The sequence below is a fragment of the Loa loa genome (assembly GCF_000183805.2).
Source record: "Loa loa unplaced genomic scaffold supercont3.118, whole genome shotgun sequence".
Lineage (NCBI taxonomy): Eukaryota > Metazoa > Nematoda > Chromadorea > Rhabditida > Onchocercidae > Loa > Loa loa.
Window position 1 is genome coordinate 146,977 of NW_018108298.1, and position 18,495 is coordinate 165,471.

The window sequence follows — 18,495 nt, forward strand, 5'->3', positions numbered from 1 at the left end:
TAATAATAATAATAATAATAATAATAATAATAATAATAATAATAATAATAATAATAATAATAATAATAATAATAATAATAATAATAATAATAATAATAATAATAATAATAATAATAATAATAATAATAATAATAATAATAATAATAATAATAATAATAATAATAATAATAATAATAATAAATAATAGATTTTGGTTTAAATATGTAGAAAAGTTAAATTTAAGGGTCTAATTTGAATACCAATTTGGAATAAATTATTTAACAGTTAATCTAATGGAAAATTCTTTTGCAATTTTACCTGTCGAGCCAATAATAACGTTTCACATGAAAAATTTGAATTTTCAACAACAGTTATACAAACATTCCCAAGATCTCCGTTTGGATCATTTGAATCAACGACATAATACTGCATTAAAAGTCGTAGATGTGCCAGAGTTAAATTTCTGAAACGTGAAAATTTAGAAGTAATTTAGAAATACGAAAATTTATAAGCTACTGATTATTGAACTGTATCACGTTCAAAAGAGAGGAAGAAAGTTATTATAACAAAAAGAGGGTAACAAAAATAAAATTTAAATGTTAAAGCTTTATATATAAAAGTAAATGTAATTATAATCAATTAAATTTCTAAAATTAATGTTCAAAGTAGATGCGTGAATTTCAAAACTGAAAAGTTGACATTTTTTGTGTCTAACTTACGTTGTATTCCATAATGACCGCACGATAATTGTCCACCTTTCGGTTGTTAACGAATGAATAGAAGACTTAATCAGAAATCGTAAACATGCATAACCCAAACGTGCAATACGATTTGTAGCACAGGTAATGCATTCCGTTAATAGAGTTAATGTATCAAAAAGTGTTCGATTAACCCATAGGTTATCTGTAAAATGAATCTTTTATTACATAAATAACAAATTAATTTAACATTCCACATTGTAAGTTGGAATGTGACAAAATTTCGTCATACTTTTGCATGAAATTATAAAAATTTGAAATTACTTTGAAAAAAAAACAAAAAAAGACGAGAAAATGTAATGAATTCGTTACTTTCTGTTTGTATTAAATATTGCTTGACAACTTCTGTGAACAATCCAATTGCTTGTTTCAAATTATTTTCATGTTTTGCCGCATTTTTACGCATCCATTGTTGTAGCATTGGGAAAACGAGGACTGATAAGCCATATGCGCCAAAATTGATACCTATAAATACCAAAAATATTTTTGAATATTTCATTAGCCTTAATTAGTACACGAATAATCCCAAATATTTCCATAATCTTAATTTATTTTCTATTAAGAGAAGAGAAAATTGATAATTTTAAGCTTTAAATATTTGAAAGTATAGCGTAAGCAAGTATACCGAATTTAGTATCCACTTGATCCTTTATCAAATCTGCGATTGTTCGCAGTAAATTTGATTGTAGTGATGCAGGACAAACAAAGGTAACAGCCGTAAGACCTTCCAGTAACGATAAATAAACTTCAGTACAACTTCGTCTCGATGCCGTGTAATTTTTCCAAGGTACGGTTATTTCCGGTGCTAACAATTTTCATATATCATTATTCAGCCAAAATTCATTTTTTTTTCCTTTAAACTTCGATTTTATGATTGTTTTAAACAGATAATGGAATTATTCAAAGTAAATTCAAGAAATTACATTTCCTCAAAGTCATGAATAAATGAATAAAATAGATGAGGAAGGAACAAGCCTTCAAGTAAACGATCAAGATCAGTTGGTGGGATTTTCTGTTCAAAATCAAAAAATGGTTCTTCAATCAGAACAGTTGATAATGGTTCCATCAAAAATGATAAATTTGTATATCGATCAATGCAATGCTGAGTTCGTTCACGTAATGTTAACCTGAGAAATGGACAAATGTTAAGCTTAAAATATTTCAAATATTAGATCATCAATCGATAAATTCATGAATAAATGAAATAATTGAATAATTATTTCTCAAAAATGAATAGTGAATAATTATTTCTCGGCATTTTATGCAATCATTTTTAATGTGATAAGGATATTAAAAGTGTTATTTATTTGAAAAAAATTAGATTAGATAGTATGAATTATTTCTAATTCACAATAAGGTATTAGAATTTTTCTCTAAATTTCATCTTTTAATTCTCTTCTAATTTCAGCTATGACATGAGGAAATGAGTGAGAAATACCTTTGTAGTAAATGTTGATCAGTACAATCAGCCGAATCGAATAAATTATGAAGCATTCGTTCCAATTTTAACAAATTTTGCAAAGCTGTTGAAGCCATCGTCACATTCGATGATGGAATCATTGATTCATTTTCTGTAATATAAACATATTTTATTAAATTTTTAGTTGGTATTCACATAGTCAAATCTCCATTACTATTCCGTTATTTGGTTTATCGTTCATAATTAATTGTACTGTATTATAAAAAACGTTTAAGATTTACCTGATCCTGTAGAATGAAGATATTGCAGGACACATGTAATATAATCCAGAGCTGTCATTATTAAAATGTTTGTGTTTTTAATATTAAGATACGCCGAAAAAATGTCAAGTACAGTTGCTTGAACTGATGATACTGTCGCCATATCGCTAGTATCATTTTCTGATTCTGGAAAAAACAAAACACTTTGAAAATTGAAAGTTTGCGAAATTTTGACGAAATAACAAAAGTTAAGATAATTAAGTTTAAAATTTTTACTGTGAAATTTTAAATCATAAATAAAATTTCTTATTTAATTAGATTTAAAAAAAAAATTGAATGCGAGTTGCTTCAATGCTACCAAATTTCTAATGAAATTTAGAAAGATATTTTGAGGTCTTTTTTCCCGGAAGAATTATCCATCTTGCCGGTTTAATTATTAATTTTAGCTTATTATGTTTGTGATGCAAATTACCAGAAATAAGTCGGAATGTAAGGTTTCTGAAAATCAAATATCCAGTAAAAGCCAAAGTTTATTAATAGAAATTTTAATTTCCAACTTTAGTATAGTTCTCAAACTTTAATTTTTAAATTTCAACAAACTTATTTTGTTGAACTGCTTTCTTCAAACAACCCTAATTGTATGACAATCGATAATTTAATTAGCTTATGAAAGGCTGATATCATCAGCTTATCACATGAAATCGTTCAAACACAAGTATTACTTGGTTTAAAATGGTGCTGTCTGAATGGTTAGACAATTTTGGCAATTAATTAATGGTAATGAAAGTAGTTCTAAACATGCCTGAATGGTCTTCAATTCGTAATGCTTTCAAAGCACTAAATAACGGTCGCCATCCGGAGCCAATAATATTTGCGTGTGAATGCACAAATGTTGCCAACAATGTGACAATCTGTTCCTGTGATTCTTCCAAACACATCTCCGCACAAAGAATGTTCTGCAAATTTTTGAAAATTTAGAAAGGCTTCCAAAAATTTCCGAAATTACTGTATTCATATGAGCAAATATGGATTCCACTCGTTATCGACAGCAGAAAACCGTTGTAAGACGAATTGGTAACATAAATATTACAGAGAAGTGGGAAAATTTTAACATAAATGAAAGAATTGTAAGATTATTTTATTGAATTTTGCTATTTTTGTTTCAGAAATATTTGAAAAGAAGTTTTAACTAAAGAATGAAATGCAAATCGTTGTAATAATATTTAAATCAATTTTTAAAATCATTTCAAACTTGTAATGGTTGAAAGATGAGTTGATTGTAGCAAAAGCCATTCGTTTCATTGATCATTAATTTTGCTATACAAATACCCAAACCTTCGATAGCAAAAAGGTTTAATTTTCCATTACTACGTGAGGAAGCACACTGTAATTATCAAAAATATTATATTTTGAAATAAATTTAATTTAAAATTCTAATGATTTCTATAATGAAATTAGAAATTTGAAGGAATATCGCATAAGTAATATTGTTAAGATTTGGGATTTAATTCTCTTTCAAGGATATCTGGTAGATTTATCTGAGAGATCATAGTAGAGAATGAGTAATATATCATTTAATGTTTCGAAAAAAAAAAGAAAATGAAAAAAAGATGGAAGAAATGAAATCAGATTGATGGCCTCATAATCTATTTGGAGAATAGAAGTTAATTTGATGAAAGGAAATATATATGAGAAATATTAGAAGGTTTTTTTTTTTTTTTTTTTATTCCTGAATTGTTACAATTCAGAACAATTAATTTCCCTAAAATTTATAGCAATGCTTAAATTTTTTAAAAATTAGAAAAAAAGATTTTGCTAAGAAGAAAACTTTAAAATTTAAATGAGTGACCACTAACCTGAACTATATAATGTGACACTTTAGGCCATATTTTCATTACATGGATTAAAGGCCTCGTTGAAAGTGTCATTGAAATGGCAAATATTCGTCCCAGGATTACTGTTGGATCAGCCAATGAGTTTGGCTTTTGTGAATTCACGTGGTATTGGTAATTTTCACTAGCCATTACTAAATTTTCCGTTAATTCGCTGAGTGATGCTAAATTCAATTCCTTACCAGCACGTTCGTAAAATCTGAATTAAATACTGAAATTGATAGAAAGTTGGAACAATTAATTAAAGGAAAATAATTTAAAGGAAATTGAACACTTCATTATGAACAGCTCTTCGAAGCAGACTTTTTCATTCATACCTTCTTAAGTCTACTTTTATGTTAGTAACTAAAACTTTAATTTAAATTCTGATCAATGATTCAAATTGAACGTCAAATAGATTAAAATTTGAAAAATGCTTTAATAGATTATTTGAATTTCTATCACATATTTTTACCTAACGAATATTCTTAACATTTTGCAAAAACAACAAAAGATAGTAAACTTGAAGTAAAAAAAAAAGCTTTCATAAATTATCAGATATGAGGAGGGTAGAATATGCTCAGATTTGAATTTTTCTACTTGAATTAATTAGATAATTTATTTGCTGCGGTACTTTTCTATGCTTACCTGTTTACTTCTGAGATCAAGAATTGAAGAATTCGACAAGCCGTATGACTGTTAAGGTTATCGCTATCAATATCAGACAGGATATCATCAATATGTTGTGCCTTATCAGCATTATCACCATTGGAAGGGACAAGTGACATCCAATTGGTCTGATCTTGACTTATAATACCAAAAAAATATTTCTCTACTTGCCAGATATATTCGGTGCATCTATAAATGTTTTTATTATTTCTGATACAATATGTGTTGATCCATTAGTTAATTTATTATCAAAACAATGATTAGAATCAGAAATCAAAAAATCTAAATTAAACGATGACAAAATTATTTTTAAATTATGCATTATTTAACCTTTTTTAAATTAATGATTAAATCATAAACCACTATATCAAATGTTTCTAAAAATTTATTGAATGAAATGAATATCGTTGTTGAAATATAGTACCAGTAATCAAGTTTAACTTATTTATTATTCACCTGATGATATCATTCCAACATTTTGGTGCATAAAGCCCGCAATCAATAGCAATATCCAAAATAGTTAGCATTGCGATGACATCTCCTTTCCGTAATGGCCATCGGTTGAGTCGTTCTGTTACGGAATCTATTTTTTCTTGAATTGCAAAACTTCTCAATTCATCCAAAGGACATGTTGCCATGACAAGCCGTTCAATGATCACTTGATTACAGTCTTTCAGGCCTGAACCTAAGCGCTTATTTTTGTTTAATAATGAATAAAGTATGTTAAAATTGTTCATAACTTGATTTCAATAATCAGCAAACTAAAGTAAAAGTTTAAATTGAGTAAAATGAAACGAAACAAGGTAGAATAAAAAGACGAGGTAAGGTAAGGTCGAAGTAAAAATTAAATTAGACAAACGAAAGTATAAGATGACCCTGAAATATCAGATATTCCCGGGAGCCAAGCTAATTCCCATCAATCTTTTCTAATTGTTGATATTTGATGATATTTCTTACAATTTAATTCTTTTTCAGAAGAAAATGAGAAATTAAAAAAGATTTCGAAAGTAATTAATTGTTAACACTTATATATTCAACTAACCTATAACCTTTTGTGCTATAACTTTTCCAGCAATTAAAAGTATAATTTAAGAAAAGGTTAAAAGTTAAAAAATTCCTCGGTGGATAAATTGAATTATAAAACATGCCTAATGTAATACAAAGTTTAGCAAAGGTTAATAATGTATATACAGCCTTATCAAAAGCTTCAGCAGCTTTTGGACGAACAATACGATGTTGTTTGTTACGAAGGGAAAGTAACTTTGATGATGCTGTTAGTAATTTATTCCAACTTGACGATAAAAGCCATCGGTATGCTTTACAAGCTGAAATTACTTATTTACTTCTAATTAATTGATTAGCAGTAGGTTCGAATTCCAAGCAATAATCTTATGATCCAAATGTTTTTCTTTTGAAAGCATAAAATGATGATAAATTTGAGCATAATTATTTTATCGGCTAAGGCTTACTATCTTTTTATACCATAAAATCAAATATTAGAAATTTTTGAAAGTTATAAAAAGATTAATTTAATTCTGATAAATTCAAATTTTCTGGTAATAAACATACCAGCTAATGAATGCTTACTCCGTTTCGTAACCATTTGCTGTATTCGTCGTATATCACTCATTGTTTGAGCACTACATCCAGTGTAATCTGAAATAAATTTCAAATTTTAATCCGAAAAAAAAACGATTAAATTTATGCCAGGCTATGTGAGATTGTGTGATTACTCTATAATTAGATCCTTCTATCGATGCTAATGAATTCATTTTGTCATCCCAATATGGCATAATTCAAATATATTAAAAAATAAAAGAAAATGAAATGAAAAGGAAAAAATGACAATAAGCAAGCAAGTAAGTATTAAATGATGAAGGAAGCAAAGTGAAGTTAACTGTTTACTTTAAAATTTAAAAATCAAATTAAAAGTAAACTTTTGCTGTGCTTTTATAAAATATATACCTTCAATAACACTTATTAGTGGCATTTTGATGACATCATCTAAAGGTTGAAATTCCACTTCCAATTTTATCAAATTTTCATACACCGTATTAAGCCAATGATCACTGCTATATACAATGCAATCACTATGCAGTACTTCATTAATGAACCAAAACTGAATCGAAAAATTTATACAATTAAATTTTCATCAGGAAGGATCAAGAATCTATTATTTGGATGGTAAACACTTTAATCAAACCTTGAATTTATTAATTAAGCCTAAAATGGAAAGTATTAATTTCACAAGATAGAATTGTAAAATTTAAAAATGCAAATGCAAATAGATCTAAAGAAATTTTGCTATTCATGTAAAAAATGAACTCTTTTGACTTTTTTTTTGGTTGGAAGATAGGGTTTAAAAAAGATTTTAATAGTTTAAACTAAATTCGTTAAAAAATTTCACCTTGTTGAAGGTTTGCTTGTTGTTTTTATAAAAAACAACAGCTAGTGCTGCATAAGTTGTAAGATAGATGGCATCAGAATTCAGGAAATGTGATTGTGTCTGACCGTATAACTCGAAAGCATCTTTCTGAGTTGTCATGAATTCTGTAATGTGACTTAACAGGAAAAAACTTTTCCGGAAAAAGCTATGCATAACTTTGTTTCTGGCTCCTGTAGCTTATTGTTATTGATGTGGATGTCTTCAAAGGCCTTTTCACCGAGACTATTACTAAAGCCTGAATTAAACAGACAAATTTCAACTGTTATCCAGAAAAGCCTGACAAAACATTTACAAATGATACATAGGAAAAGAGAGAAAAATTGAAACTTTGTAGGTAAAAAAAAGTGACTTGTGATGAATTAAAAATTATTGAACTTTTTAAATTCAACAAAGTGCTTTTTGTTTTCTTCTCTCACTCTTTTAGGAATCGATTGATAAAATATAATTCTATGGAAATTGATTTAACAATTAATTACTAATTGGCCAATCTGAGATAACAGGAATACAAGAATCCATAATTAAACAGGTCTACCTATCTTTAATAATAATAAATTCCTGAACTACAGTTTTCTGGAATTTTGTAGCAATTTTTTACTTTTTTCTAAAGAATTTTCCAAACTATAAAATAATATATAATCGATTTTTCACAGCTTTTTTCTCTCATCATCCAAAGAATATTCTTTTCAAAAAAAATTAAAACTTATTAAGTGACTGATTTCCCACCCATTCTTGGTTCTTTTTTTATTTCATTAATTTTGAAAGCCGAAATTTCGATGTTTAGAAAAATCTCTTTAGAAAAAAAAAAATGCACCAGAAAAGAAATTGGATGCAAATTCTTGAATTGCTTCATCAACTTCAATCGTGCTTTTAATTTGCAACCATTTTGGAATAACATTCCGCAATTCATTCACATAGCAATTTGCTGTTTCTATTTCTTTCTGAAAAATTTCTCAAACAATTTAAATTTTCCTAAGCAGTCCTTTGAAGTACAAACTTTACCCAACTTTAGATAACATACGTAAATTTAAATTAAATTCAGAAAATGAAATCCTCCACTTATTTATAATATTAAGACGTCAATCGCAATACTTATAAAATGTTCAAATAAAACGTGGTAGGGGTGTTAATTATAAGTAAGTCTGTTTGATTTCGAAATTCTAAAATAATATGATAGTTAGATTATGAGACATGCAGTTGAAAGAACAGTAATTAAAGTGTTAAGTGATAAACTAATGACAACAATACCATGAAGATGAAAGTTAATATTCAAAAGCTTACTTACAACTTTATCTCACCTTTGAATTTAGAAACTGTGCTTCTTTTTTTTTTTTGTAGATTTGACGAGACAAAAAATAAACAATTTACTTCAGCTGATTTATTACCCGCCGAATCACAGCAAATCATCGCAACCGTTTCTTCTCCTTTGTATTTTGTCGTCAATTTTTCGAGTACTTCGGTTATCTAAATTAAATTATTAAAAATGTCTTCTTAAAATCTCAAATGTCATCGAAGAGTTTACAATGTAAGATTTATCACACAAACTTCATCTGTACTTTCCAAATTCTCCAATGAGCTATTTCGTTTTATATCGTCCTGTTTGTTATCACGCTCTTCTGAAATCTCATCTGAAAATTTCATTTAATAATAAAATTTTTTTCAAAGCCCATTTTTATGACCACTTTGCCAAATTTACATATTATAGTCCAAGTAAAATATTACTCATAAAAAATTTGGTTTTTTGATTTTCGAATTCTAACAAATTATTCTAATAATCTAAAAAATTTTGAAGTTTGGACATTATGATGAATTTCTTCATTTTTTATATCCAAAACTTTATGATACAATGGTATATAATTGTAATTAAACGATAAAATTTCCGAAATTATCCGAAAAAAAAGTTATATCAAAATAAAGCATGAAAAAATCATTTCAAACATTATAAAATATTCAAATCACCATCAATAGTTGAAGCTAATGTGATGTCATCCGTCGGAAAATAGGCCAAAATGGAATCAATTAGTTCTGTGGACAATATCCCATCACTATCAGCTTCACACATTTGGGATACTGTGGTTAGCTAGAAATAGCTTCCATTTTGTTTATAAATCAAGAAGTAATTCGTAGGTAATGAATGAGATGACTAATAATTTTCTTTCTTTTCAGATTTAAAAGATTTCAGTTCATTTTTCAAGTATTATACAAATGGTAAGAATGGAATGGGAAGGATTGAAATGTAACTAACCAAAGTCTGTAATGTTCGAAGTCCTTCTGAAGCTATGTCAATATTCGTTGAATTACTGCATTCAACAATACAATCAACAATGATAGTCCATAGTGTGATCGTTTTACTGCTCATCGAAATTGAAATAATATTAGCAAGACGTTCTTCATTCTTAGTAATCTGAAATGAAAAATATCGGAATTCAAATGAGGTACTCAATTGTTGGCTATTTTAAAACTAGAAAGAATTGCAAACATTACTTGAAATGTTATGTTTCCACGAGGATAACCTAAACAATCCAGATTTTTTAGGTAGCAGTTCCGGATTGCTCAACTTTCATAGTCTTCCAAAGTTTTGGAAATGTTCACACTTCAGTATAATAAAATTCTGAAATGTTAAAATCTTCAAACAGAACCTTCCGGATGAACCGAAGAGCTTCCGAACGTTGATCCACTCTTGGATACAACAAAGCTTTATGAAATATTGCTTCCAATACACTGCGCATTCCATGAATACCGGCAAGAATTCTTAATAATTGCTCGACGATCCTGAAACTGATATGATATAATTCCAACACAACAATATTACTATATTTAAACGAGCAATCACTTACTGATACAGCGAGAGTAAAATTTCCGGATGATCGAAAACCGTTTTACTGTTTGTCGTCACCGACCTTTGACCTCGTCCAAATGGTTCATTACCTTCAGTAATATCACGAGTACTCTTTTCTGGTTCTCCCAACATTTTCATCATGCATGGACTTAATTCACGCCTAGAAAGTTTGATATTCAGAAAAAAAACTTTAAAAAAAAACTATTTTCTACCCTTAACAAATTTCGAATTTATCATGACTATTGCTGCCATTGTTTTAGGAAAGTAACGAGAATTAATCAAAACTATAATTAAAAGTTAGAGAGGTTAATTAAGGTCTATATTTAAACGAGAGAATTGGAAGTACTCCAGTGATGATTACATTAATCCAAAATGATTTACCCAAGCCTTCTAATCTTGACTATAATCCTAATTAGTATTTGTTATTTCCCTAAAACAATAATATCTTAACTGGACGGATAAATGATGGGATAGAGAAACTGTATTTAAAGAAAAAAAAGTTGACATGAAGATTTACAGTAAATTTCACTGTCCCCCGTAAATTTCAATTTTTCCGCTATCTTAAAAAATTTAAAAAAAAAGTAAATTTCATTATGTTACAAATTTTTCGAAAATTAAAAGTAAGGCCAAATATTAATTAATCAATGATTGTACCATATAGTATTAATGAATGGCTGATGATTGATAATGCTAATTGGTTGTGAACTAAGAAGACTACATATGGCATCTAGCACGATGATAATTTGATCTGATTGTGGATTTGTGACATTTGCGCATTTGATTACTTCATTCAGCAATGATGTAGTATCCATAAGAATGACAATTTGTTCCTGGTAATGGCTATTCTGAAAATAGATTAACTTGAAGATTTGATAATTTAATAATTTTTTGTTAAATGAATACTTAATAATAAATTAATCTCACATAAATGATAATTAACATTTCAAAGAGATCAAATTAATCAAAAAGTAAACAAATCAAAAAATCAAATTGTAAATCAATTTGACAATTACTCTATTATATTCCATCTTTATTATTATCATATGTAAGTATATACTTTAATGCTTCATTATTGAACAAAAGAGCTAAACATTTGTGGAGAAGAAATGGAATGAATTAATTTTAACTTATTTTTTCACAGTATTAAATTTAATTTCATAAATCTACCAGTGAAATTTGATAACAGAACTGTAATAAAATGTCAAACTTATTGATTAACCTGTGACAATGTACAAAAGAAGCTAAAAATCTGAGTGATAGCTGCGCGACAAGCCAGTTGAACACTTCTTTCTTCGGCATTTCCATATGTTTGCATGCATAACTGTACCAAAAAAAAAAAGAAGTAGATCTACTTCTAATTAATTATTGGTAAACATTAAATTGCATAAGGAATACCTCCAGACTAGAATTTAATTTAGATATAAGTGATTAATTAATAGGGATCATGTAGAATTATGTCATATCAAAATAACAGAGAATGAAAAGGGAGATAGTATAAAATAAAAGTGAAGAATATTGTCTCTGCCTCAATTTATTAATCATATAATATTTCATATTTCATCCAATATAGCGGGTAAAAGTTAAGGAATTCCAAATATTAATCATTTCTATTTCATTTAATTGTTGGCTAATTTCGTTCTTTCTAAAAATATTTTTGAAAGAATTAAATTGGCTAACCGTTAAAGCTTCCATTACCATTTCAATTGTTACTCGTCGTTCTTCCTTACACATTATTTCAACTATTAGCTGTAAAAATTTCGAAATGAAAATAAAATATTAATCAAAATTTGAATTAAATGTTGAAATTAAAAGTTAAAAACTGGAAGTAAGCAATTTACCGTTACCGTTAGGATGCGACATTGAATGGGAGCCTTGATTACTGGTAACAGGGTTATCGACTTTAATGTTGACATCATCAAGGTGTCACTTTCAGAAGTTGTCGCTTTGTTCAGAAAATGTTCATCGCGAATTAATGTCTGCGAAGAAAAAAAAAAGCTAAAAATGCAAATTGGAAAAGTTTTGCTGATAACCTATATTATAAATTTGAAATTTACAAAATCTAAACATTATAAATTTAAAATTTGCACAATTTAAGTTTAATTTTCATCCTCCTTTTTATTTCATAAATTTATTTCAAATTAATCGAAAAGAATGATAACTTTTATGGTATAATGCATGATTAAATTAATTATTTGAAGCAATATATTACTACTGGAAAAGTTGTTCGTTATTGATTGATTTATATCGGATTAAATTTTAATTATCAATTAACGTCATGAGAATTTCTTGCGGAAAATAGATCCGATACATTATATAGTTAATTAAATAGGCCAATGTAATTATGCTTAACAATGATATATTCTGCGTTTAGCCTAATCCTAACACTAATCAATATACAATTAAGACTTTTTCTACTATATTATGAGAAAGTTAAATTTATAGGTGATTGATTACCTGAAGTAAATCAACAGCAGCTTGATTAATTTTTTGATGCTTACATTGAAGTGCTAATTGCAACACATGAAGACATTTACCGTATAGTGTAACCATTATTACATCGTTACTGTTTAACATTTCTATAATTTTATATGCTCAAATAATTACTCCATGATATAGATATCATAATGTCATCTATCAAGTAGCAAATATCTTCGAAGGTATATAATGTTAAATGATTCGATTAGCAATTATTGAAGTATTAAAAGTAATCTTTCGTTAAAAAGTATTGTAATTATACTCTAGTAACATTATTCATTGTCCCTAAACAATTACTAGCGACAGCTTAAATAGAGCTAATAAAGTAGTTGACAAGTAATAGTAACATCCTGAACATCTCCATATACATATCTTATTTTAAATAAGACAACGGAAATGCAATATGAATGTTTGAGATGTAATTAATACTATAAACATTTAATAGTAAAAATATTGCATTATGAATTAAACAAGTTTTATTTCCTATTTTTTAACAATTCCTAACCTTGTGTACTTTTGGCAGCGGCACAAAGATCACGAAATTTCGCTGCGGAAAGATTGGCAATAGTTTGTAAATGTTCATCCATTGAAATAAGATCAAATTTACTGATAAAGTACAATGATTACATCATTTCATAGTAGTTAATAATAAAATGAAGCAATAATTGATTCAGTTTGGCATTCACTGTGAACTTTGTTTTTCTTAATATCTCAACTGGGCAAGTCTATATCGATTTAGTCTTGGCAAGCATGACATGTCGGCTTTCATTGTTAATATCAATGGCTTTGTTAATTTCATGCTAACATAAGAAAATTTAACGCTTCAGAATTGAGATAGCTTATTTCTAGGATACCAATCAAATATTTATGAAGTAGATATGCTAAAATAAAGACCAAAACTTCGATTATGTAGCATTGAAAAAAGGATTTTACTAGCCTATTAATCCAGCAAGAACGATGATTTACAACCCATATGGATAATGTAGGACTCAGGAACATATGGAAATGATGCAAAATGCGGTAAGAAAAGGGGAAATATTAAAAGCTAAAGTTTTATATTAAGAAACGCAAATGATGTCAACCCTCGAAATTGCTGCTTAAACTTTGCTGTTCTATGTAAGCTCCTTTTAATTGTTATGCATTCTAAGTCTCTGTTTTTATCAGGAATAATTTATTGTAGAAACATTATAGAAACATAGCAGATTAAGCAAATATTGAAGTCATGGAAACGATAAATTTAATTTTATAACGCAAAGCACACGTATATACAATATACAGTATTGCTTATATTATAGGTTGAGATCCAACTTTACTGTCAAGCGTCAAGTTGTCAGACCCTTTGTTGTCAGATCCATATCAATTTTCCATAATCCTTCCAATAATAATCCAGTTCCATGCAATAAGCTAACATTAAGCAAACTATTTTCACTTTCACATTAAAAAATTGAAATTAATCGAATTACAATGCAGGTCCAATCCGATGTAAACACAATTTGTATTCGAAATTCAAAACTCGAAGTTTAGATTTCCGAAGTTTGCAAAACATACAGTCTAATTAGTAATCAACTGATGAACGTCATGAACCATATCGGTAAGTTTCGTTATTTTTGCATTCACTGATTCATCAATAAGATGCTCAATTTTCTGCTCGGCTAATTCATCAGTCAGTGTCAAATGGAATCTAAAAACGCAAAAAACTCAATCAACAGTGAAAGATAGAAAAAAAACAGGGCAGGTTACAGAAATTACTTAGATCATCATTTTAAATTCCATAGGAAAAAATGAATTAAGGTAAAAATGTGATAATCATATTTGAAGAAATTTATGTGTTGTCTGTTACATAGTTCAGAAGTATACCCCAACTACCACATTTCGATTTATATTCTTTAAAAAAAGATTTATATTCTATTTAAGTTTAAAAAAAAGTACAGAAGAAGAATCGGAAGACGTACCTCTGTTCAATTTTCTGCACTGCTTTTTCCTTCTCGACTGCAATATCCGGTATTCCGGAATCCAACATAAGTGAAAACAAATTTAGAACAACATTAGCATGTCGTCGTAAAATGAGAAATGCGGAAAAACAAAATCCGCGAAATTCTTTCCATTCTCTACTGCAAAAAAAAAAATGCAGAATCTATAAATAATTTATCCTTATTTTTCTTTTCAAACCTACTAACAGATGATAAAATATGTAACAAATACAACCGCGTAGGTTTCATGCTATGCATATTTTAAAGCTTCAAATTAAATTTATATAGTTTAATTTTAACTTTGCAAGTTCTTGTGAAAACTGTAAGTTTAGCAGTAGGCATTAATATTGTGAAACACAATACGGTTTATATTGAAGGGGAAAACTCCACCAGACATCATATATTATTCAAGTTATCAAGATCGTCTAAGTCCATCAACTGTATGCTACTGAGATCAACATTATGGTTCAAATCCACTAGTGAATTTCGATTTCTATTACGGTTGACGCAACATCTCCAACACCCCTTATTTGATGGAAAGTTTCATCTTGAGCGTAGCCTTTCCTGTTCATTACCGTAAACTTTTTCAGTAAGGCAGATCTAGAGTAAACGGACCTGTGTAATCCGCCCATACCGTTGATCATTTCACTGGTCAATTTCATTGGTGGCGGAGCAAAGGGTTTCGGATCTCTTCCCAGGATATAACCAAAATCAACATGAAACATTCTCCCGTTTTCACAGAGCAAAAGATTATGCAAATGTCGGTCACCTAAAAAAATTGCATTAAATTAGTTAAATAAAATCGGTAAACCGTTACTATAATCAAGTTAAAAAAAATAACTGGAAAATTCATCCATACTAATTCTGTAGAATCATAATTTTCAAATTTATTTATCTCAGAAACTCAGAAATCAATGGTAAGATGACAAGAGAATGAACAGAAAATTTACCAATTCCCAATATATAGCAAATAATCGAATAACCAGCACAAGAACGAACGTAATTTTCAACAACTTCTGTTTCGATTCCAAATGGTCCATTGGGAGAAGGACGAAACGATCGAAGACACTCCTAGATAAAGTAAAAAGGATATTTTTGCACAATCCCAGGCAGATTACCTGGCCTTGTTATGCTTCATATATAATATCAGTAACACCAATAGTATCTTACTTAAAGTTATTTAAACCTAAACAACATAGTAAATTATTTTTGTAAGGAATTTAAAATTAACAAGGTTCATTTTATTACACACCTGAATATGAGAAAAAATTAATAAGGAAAAAATGAGTGAGTTCGATAGCGTTAATATCTCATTAACAATTTCCAAATTATCAAAAAAAAAAGGCCATGTATGTTTGTTGGCATGGTCAACGAGAACAATGCGTCACTTCCCAAGAAATGACTACCCAAAAAATAAACAAACGAAATAATCGCTTTTATTGCATACAATGGAAAAAAATTGTGATTTAGAGACCAAGGTGAGTAATTATGATAAAAAGAGAAAAAATTGTTGTTCAATTCATTAGCATCTTTCAAGACAAACAAGGAAAAAACCCTATGCAGTGAATGAATAAAAAATTTTCTTCAAGAAAAATTTAATTCAACTCCGATACAATTAATTGAATATAAAATTTTTCAGCAATAGTAAATAGTAATAAATAAATAAAAAGGAAATGAGAATGTTCTAGAAACTTCAAACCTCAACTTTTCTCTTGATATTATCAAAAATTAAATTAAATATTTGAATAAAAAGTAATGCACGAAAAGTAAGTCAAATCGATAATTCACCTGCACAGTACCCCAATTCGAAATCACTTCGCGAAGCGGAATTGCTTTAACAAATTGAACAAATCCTTCTGAAGTGGATGTAGCAAGAACCGAATACGGTGTCAGACGTAAATCAAGACCATCTGCTCGAAGTAAATCATCCATTAAACGGATCATTTGTATGATCAGTTGGTCTTGCCTGAAACAGCACTTCCAGTTAATTCCCACGCAGAGGAAAGTTTGTCAAAGACCTTTTCTAAAAATAGGCTGATCTAAGAAATGAAAGTGTTAATGTGGTCTCTGAGGAGATAGACCACCTATACATTCGAGTTACGGATCAAAAATTAAAATAATCCAAACTAGGGAGAATGGTATCAAGGTACTGAGGTTACAGCTCATAAATACTTATAGCGTCATATTGAGAGTGGAACCTCGCTAATTTAAATGCATTTAAAATTTGAGGATAGAATGAAATTTTCTTTAGTTTAAATCGATTTGTTTGGATTCAAACTTGATGCTGCACATATAAATACCTTAAATCGTCGCCTCGTTTGAAAATTGTCACATAAGTTCCATTATCTTCAGTTTTGAATGTAAGTTTCATTGGCATCAGATTACTGTTAAAGAGTGTAGCCGTATCGGATAATAGTGCATTTACACGTATCGTTGGATCCAGTGGTAGTGGAAGACCGCAAAGATTAAGCAAATCATGTTGCTCGCGTAAAGAACGTCGCAAAACTTTTTCTTTTTGACTTCGTCCGCCGCTTTCTTGTGATACAAGCTTAGCCATTGATACCAGTATTTCAATCAAAATCTGAAATTTTTCCCTTGGCTAGGAAAACAAAAATGAAGAGATACATTTACATTTTTTCTCAAAACTCATTTCGAAATTCTGAAAAGTTGAAAAATTTTTGAATAGCTGAACTAAAAGGTGGAAGAGTAAGAAAAGTCTGTTGTTTGATATATTTTTTCCAAGAGTATGACTCTGAATCATGAATAGTCTAACCAAGATGTAGATTTAACGACTGGCATCGAAAGCCTTTTTAGATAACTCACAAACAAGTTATCAAAAAAATATGCTGAGTTTCAATATTGTAATGTGGATATCTTCAAGAAAACTTTCTTTTTTTTACAAAATCTGAACTTGAGTGAAAACAGTAAGGACCTGCATGATATCATTCGAATCTACTAATGACTGTTATAAATGTCGACTGAAAATCGTACCTCTTGCTGATCAAGTGAAGCAGCTCGTCTTCTCAAATCACTACCACCACTTCGTAATGATGATAAGAGCAGTGACAAAACGTAGGTGTACATACGTGACATAACCTTATCGACTTGTGCTGTTGCCTCTATCTGCAAACATCGGAGAACGAATGCTACATAAGTAACAAATCATTAATACTTTGAATTTGAAACTTCATTGTAATGATATATATATTTATGAAAGTTAAAATTATTTAAGAATGGAGAAGATGGGTGTTTTGGCATGCTTACGAAGTCAGAATTCTTAACATAAAATTTACAGTTACCTCAACTTTGAGGTACCAATAAAGATAATAAGTGATCGACGGATTACTGCAAGCAGAGCGTATCAGAAACGATGTAAGATCATCGCCTGTTAAGCATTTCTGCATAGCCTGTTCAATTGCTTGTTGATTAATTTCCTGATCACCTTCAATTGTCAATAAACCATTCTCCTCTTTGGTATTATCAGTTTTCTTTTGAATTTCTTTTTCTTCCTGCATTAACTTATAACATTTATTGTAACAAAATTCCCAAGAAAACAGATTGACATACAACTACATTTAACGGTAATTAAGCCCTTCAGCACAAAATACTTGTTCAATACATAACAAACAGAAGAACCATACAAAGATAAAAAGATATAACAATTGGTGTTTTACTTGATTTCTAGAATCGCCACATGCTTTAAAAAAAAAAAAGAAAAAGAAATAGCCAAGAATTTTCTTAATACCTTTATGCATTTCCATGAATATTAAAGAAATAGCTGACAAGGATATATTATTTCAAGTTATCCTAT

General features: G+C 28.8%; 3 protein-coding genes across 3 annotated transcripts in view; all 3 read right to left on the bottom strand.

Moving 5' to 3' along the window:
• LOAG_17718 (hypothetical protein) overlaps positions 1-2,580 on the bottom strand; it is a gene marked incomplete at its 5' end in the record, with an annotated part of 5,619 nt that extends 3,039 nt beyond the window's left edge. The window contains 7 exons of the mRNA XM_020450381.1: positions 298-442; positions 699-882; positions 1,050-1,202; positions 1,363-1,542; positions 1,713-1,864; positions 2,176-2,308; positions 2,439-2,580. Of these exons, the coding sequence (XP_020305953.1) occupies positions 298-442; positions 699-882; positions 1,050-1,202; positions 1,363-1,542; positions 1,713-1,864; positions 2,176-2,308; positions 2,439-2,580 (1,089 nt within the window). The remainder of the gene's footprint in view (positions 1-297; positions 443-698; positions 883-1,049; positions 1,203-1,362; positions 1,543-1,712; positions 1,865-2,175; positions 2,309-2,438) is intronic.
• A 604-nt stretch (positions 2,581-3,184) lies between these two features.
• Positions 3,185-13,301, bottom strand: LOAG_06079 (hypothetical protein; the record flags this gene model as incomplete). Its single annotated transcript, XM_003141615.1, has 22 exons — positions 3,185-3,373; positions 3,670-3,801; positions 4,274-4,508; positions 4,937-5,146; positions 5,414-5,636; positions 6,118-6,282; positions 6,527-6,613; positions 6,923-7,076; positions 7,365-7,507; positions 8,215-8,341; positions 8,769-8,864; positions 8,946-9,028; positions 9,360-9,480; positions 9,646-9,804; positions 10,040-10,172; positions 10,238-10,399; positions 10,894-11,084; positions 11,459-11,560; positions 11,917-11,985; positions 12,084-12,215; positions 12,694-12,815; positions 13,220-13,301. The coding sequence occupies 22 exons, from the start codon at positions 13,299-13,301 to the stop codon at positions 3,185-3,187; spliced, it is 3,117 nt and encodes a 1,038-aa protein (XP_003141663.1).
• A 694-nt stretch (positions 13,302-13,995) lies between these two features.
• Positions 13,996-18,495, bottom strand: part of LOAG_17719 (phosphatidylinositol 3-and 4-kinase) — an 8,654-nt gene continuing 4,154 nt past the window's right edge. The window contains exons 9-16 of the mRNA XM_020450382.1: positions 17,984-18,193; positions 17,676-17,807; positions 16,985-17,265; positions 16,473-16,650; positions 15,635-15,755; positions 15,300-15,453; positions 14,667-14,825; positions 13,996-14,395 (exon numbers count right to left, since the gene is read on the bottom strand). Of these exons, the coding sequence (XP_020305954.1) occupies positions 14,266-14,395; positions 14,667-14,825; positions 15,300-15,453; positions 15,635-15,755; positions 16,473-16,650; positions 16,985-17,265; positions 17,676-17,807; positions 17,984-18,193 (1,365 nt within the window). The 3' untranslated portion in view covers positions 13,996-14,265. The remainder of the gene's footprint in view (positions 14,396-14,666; positions 14,826-15,299; positions 15,454-15,634; positions 15,756-16,472; positions 16,651-16,984; positions 17,266-17,675; positions 17,808-17,983; positions 18,194-18,495) is intronic.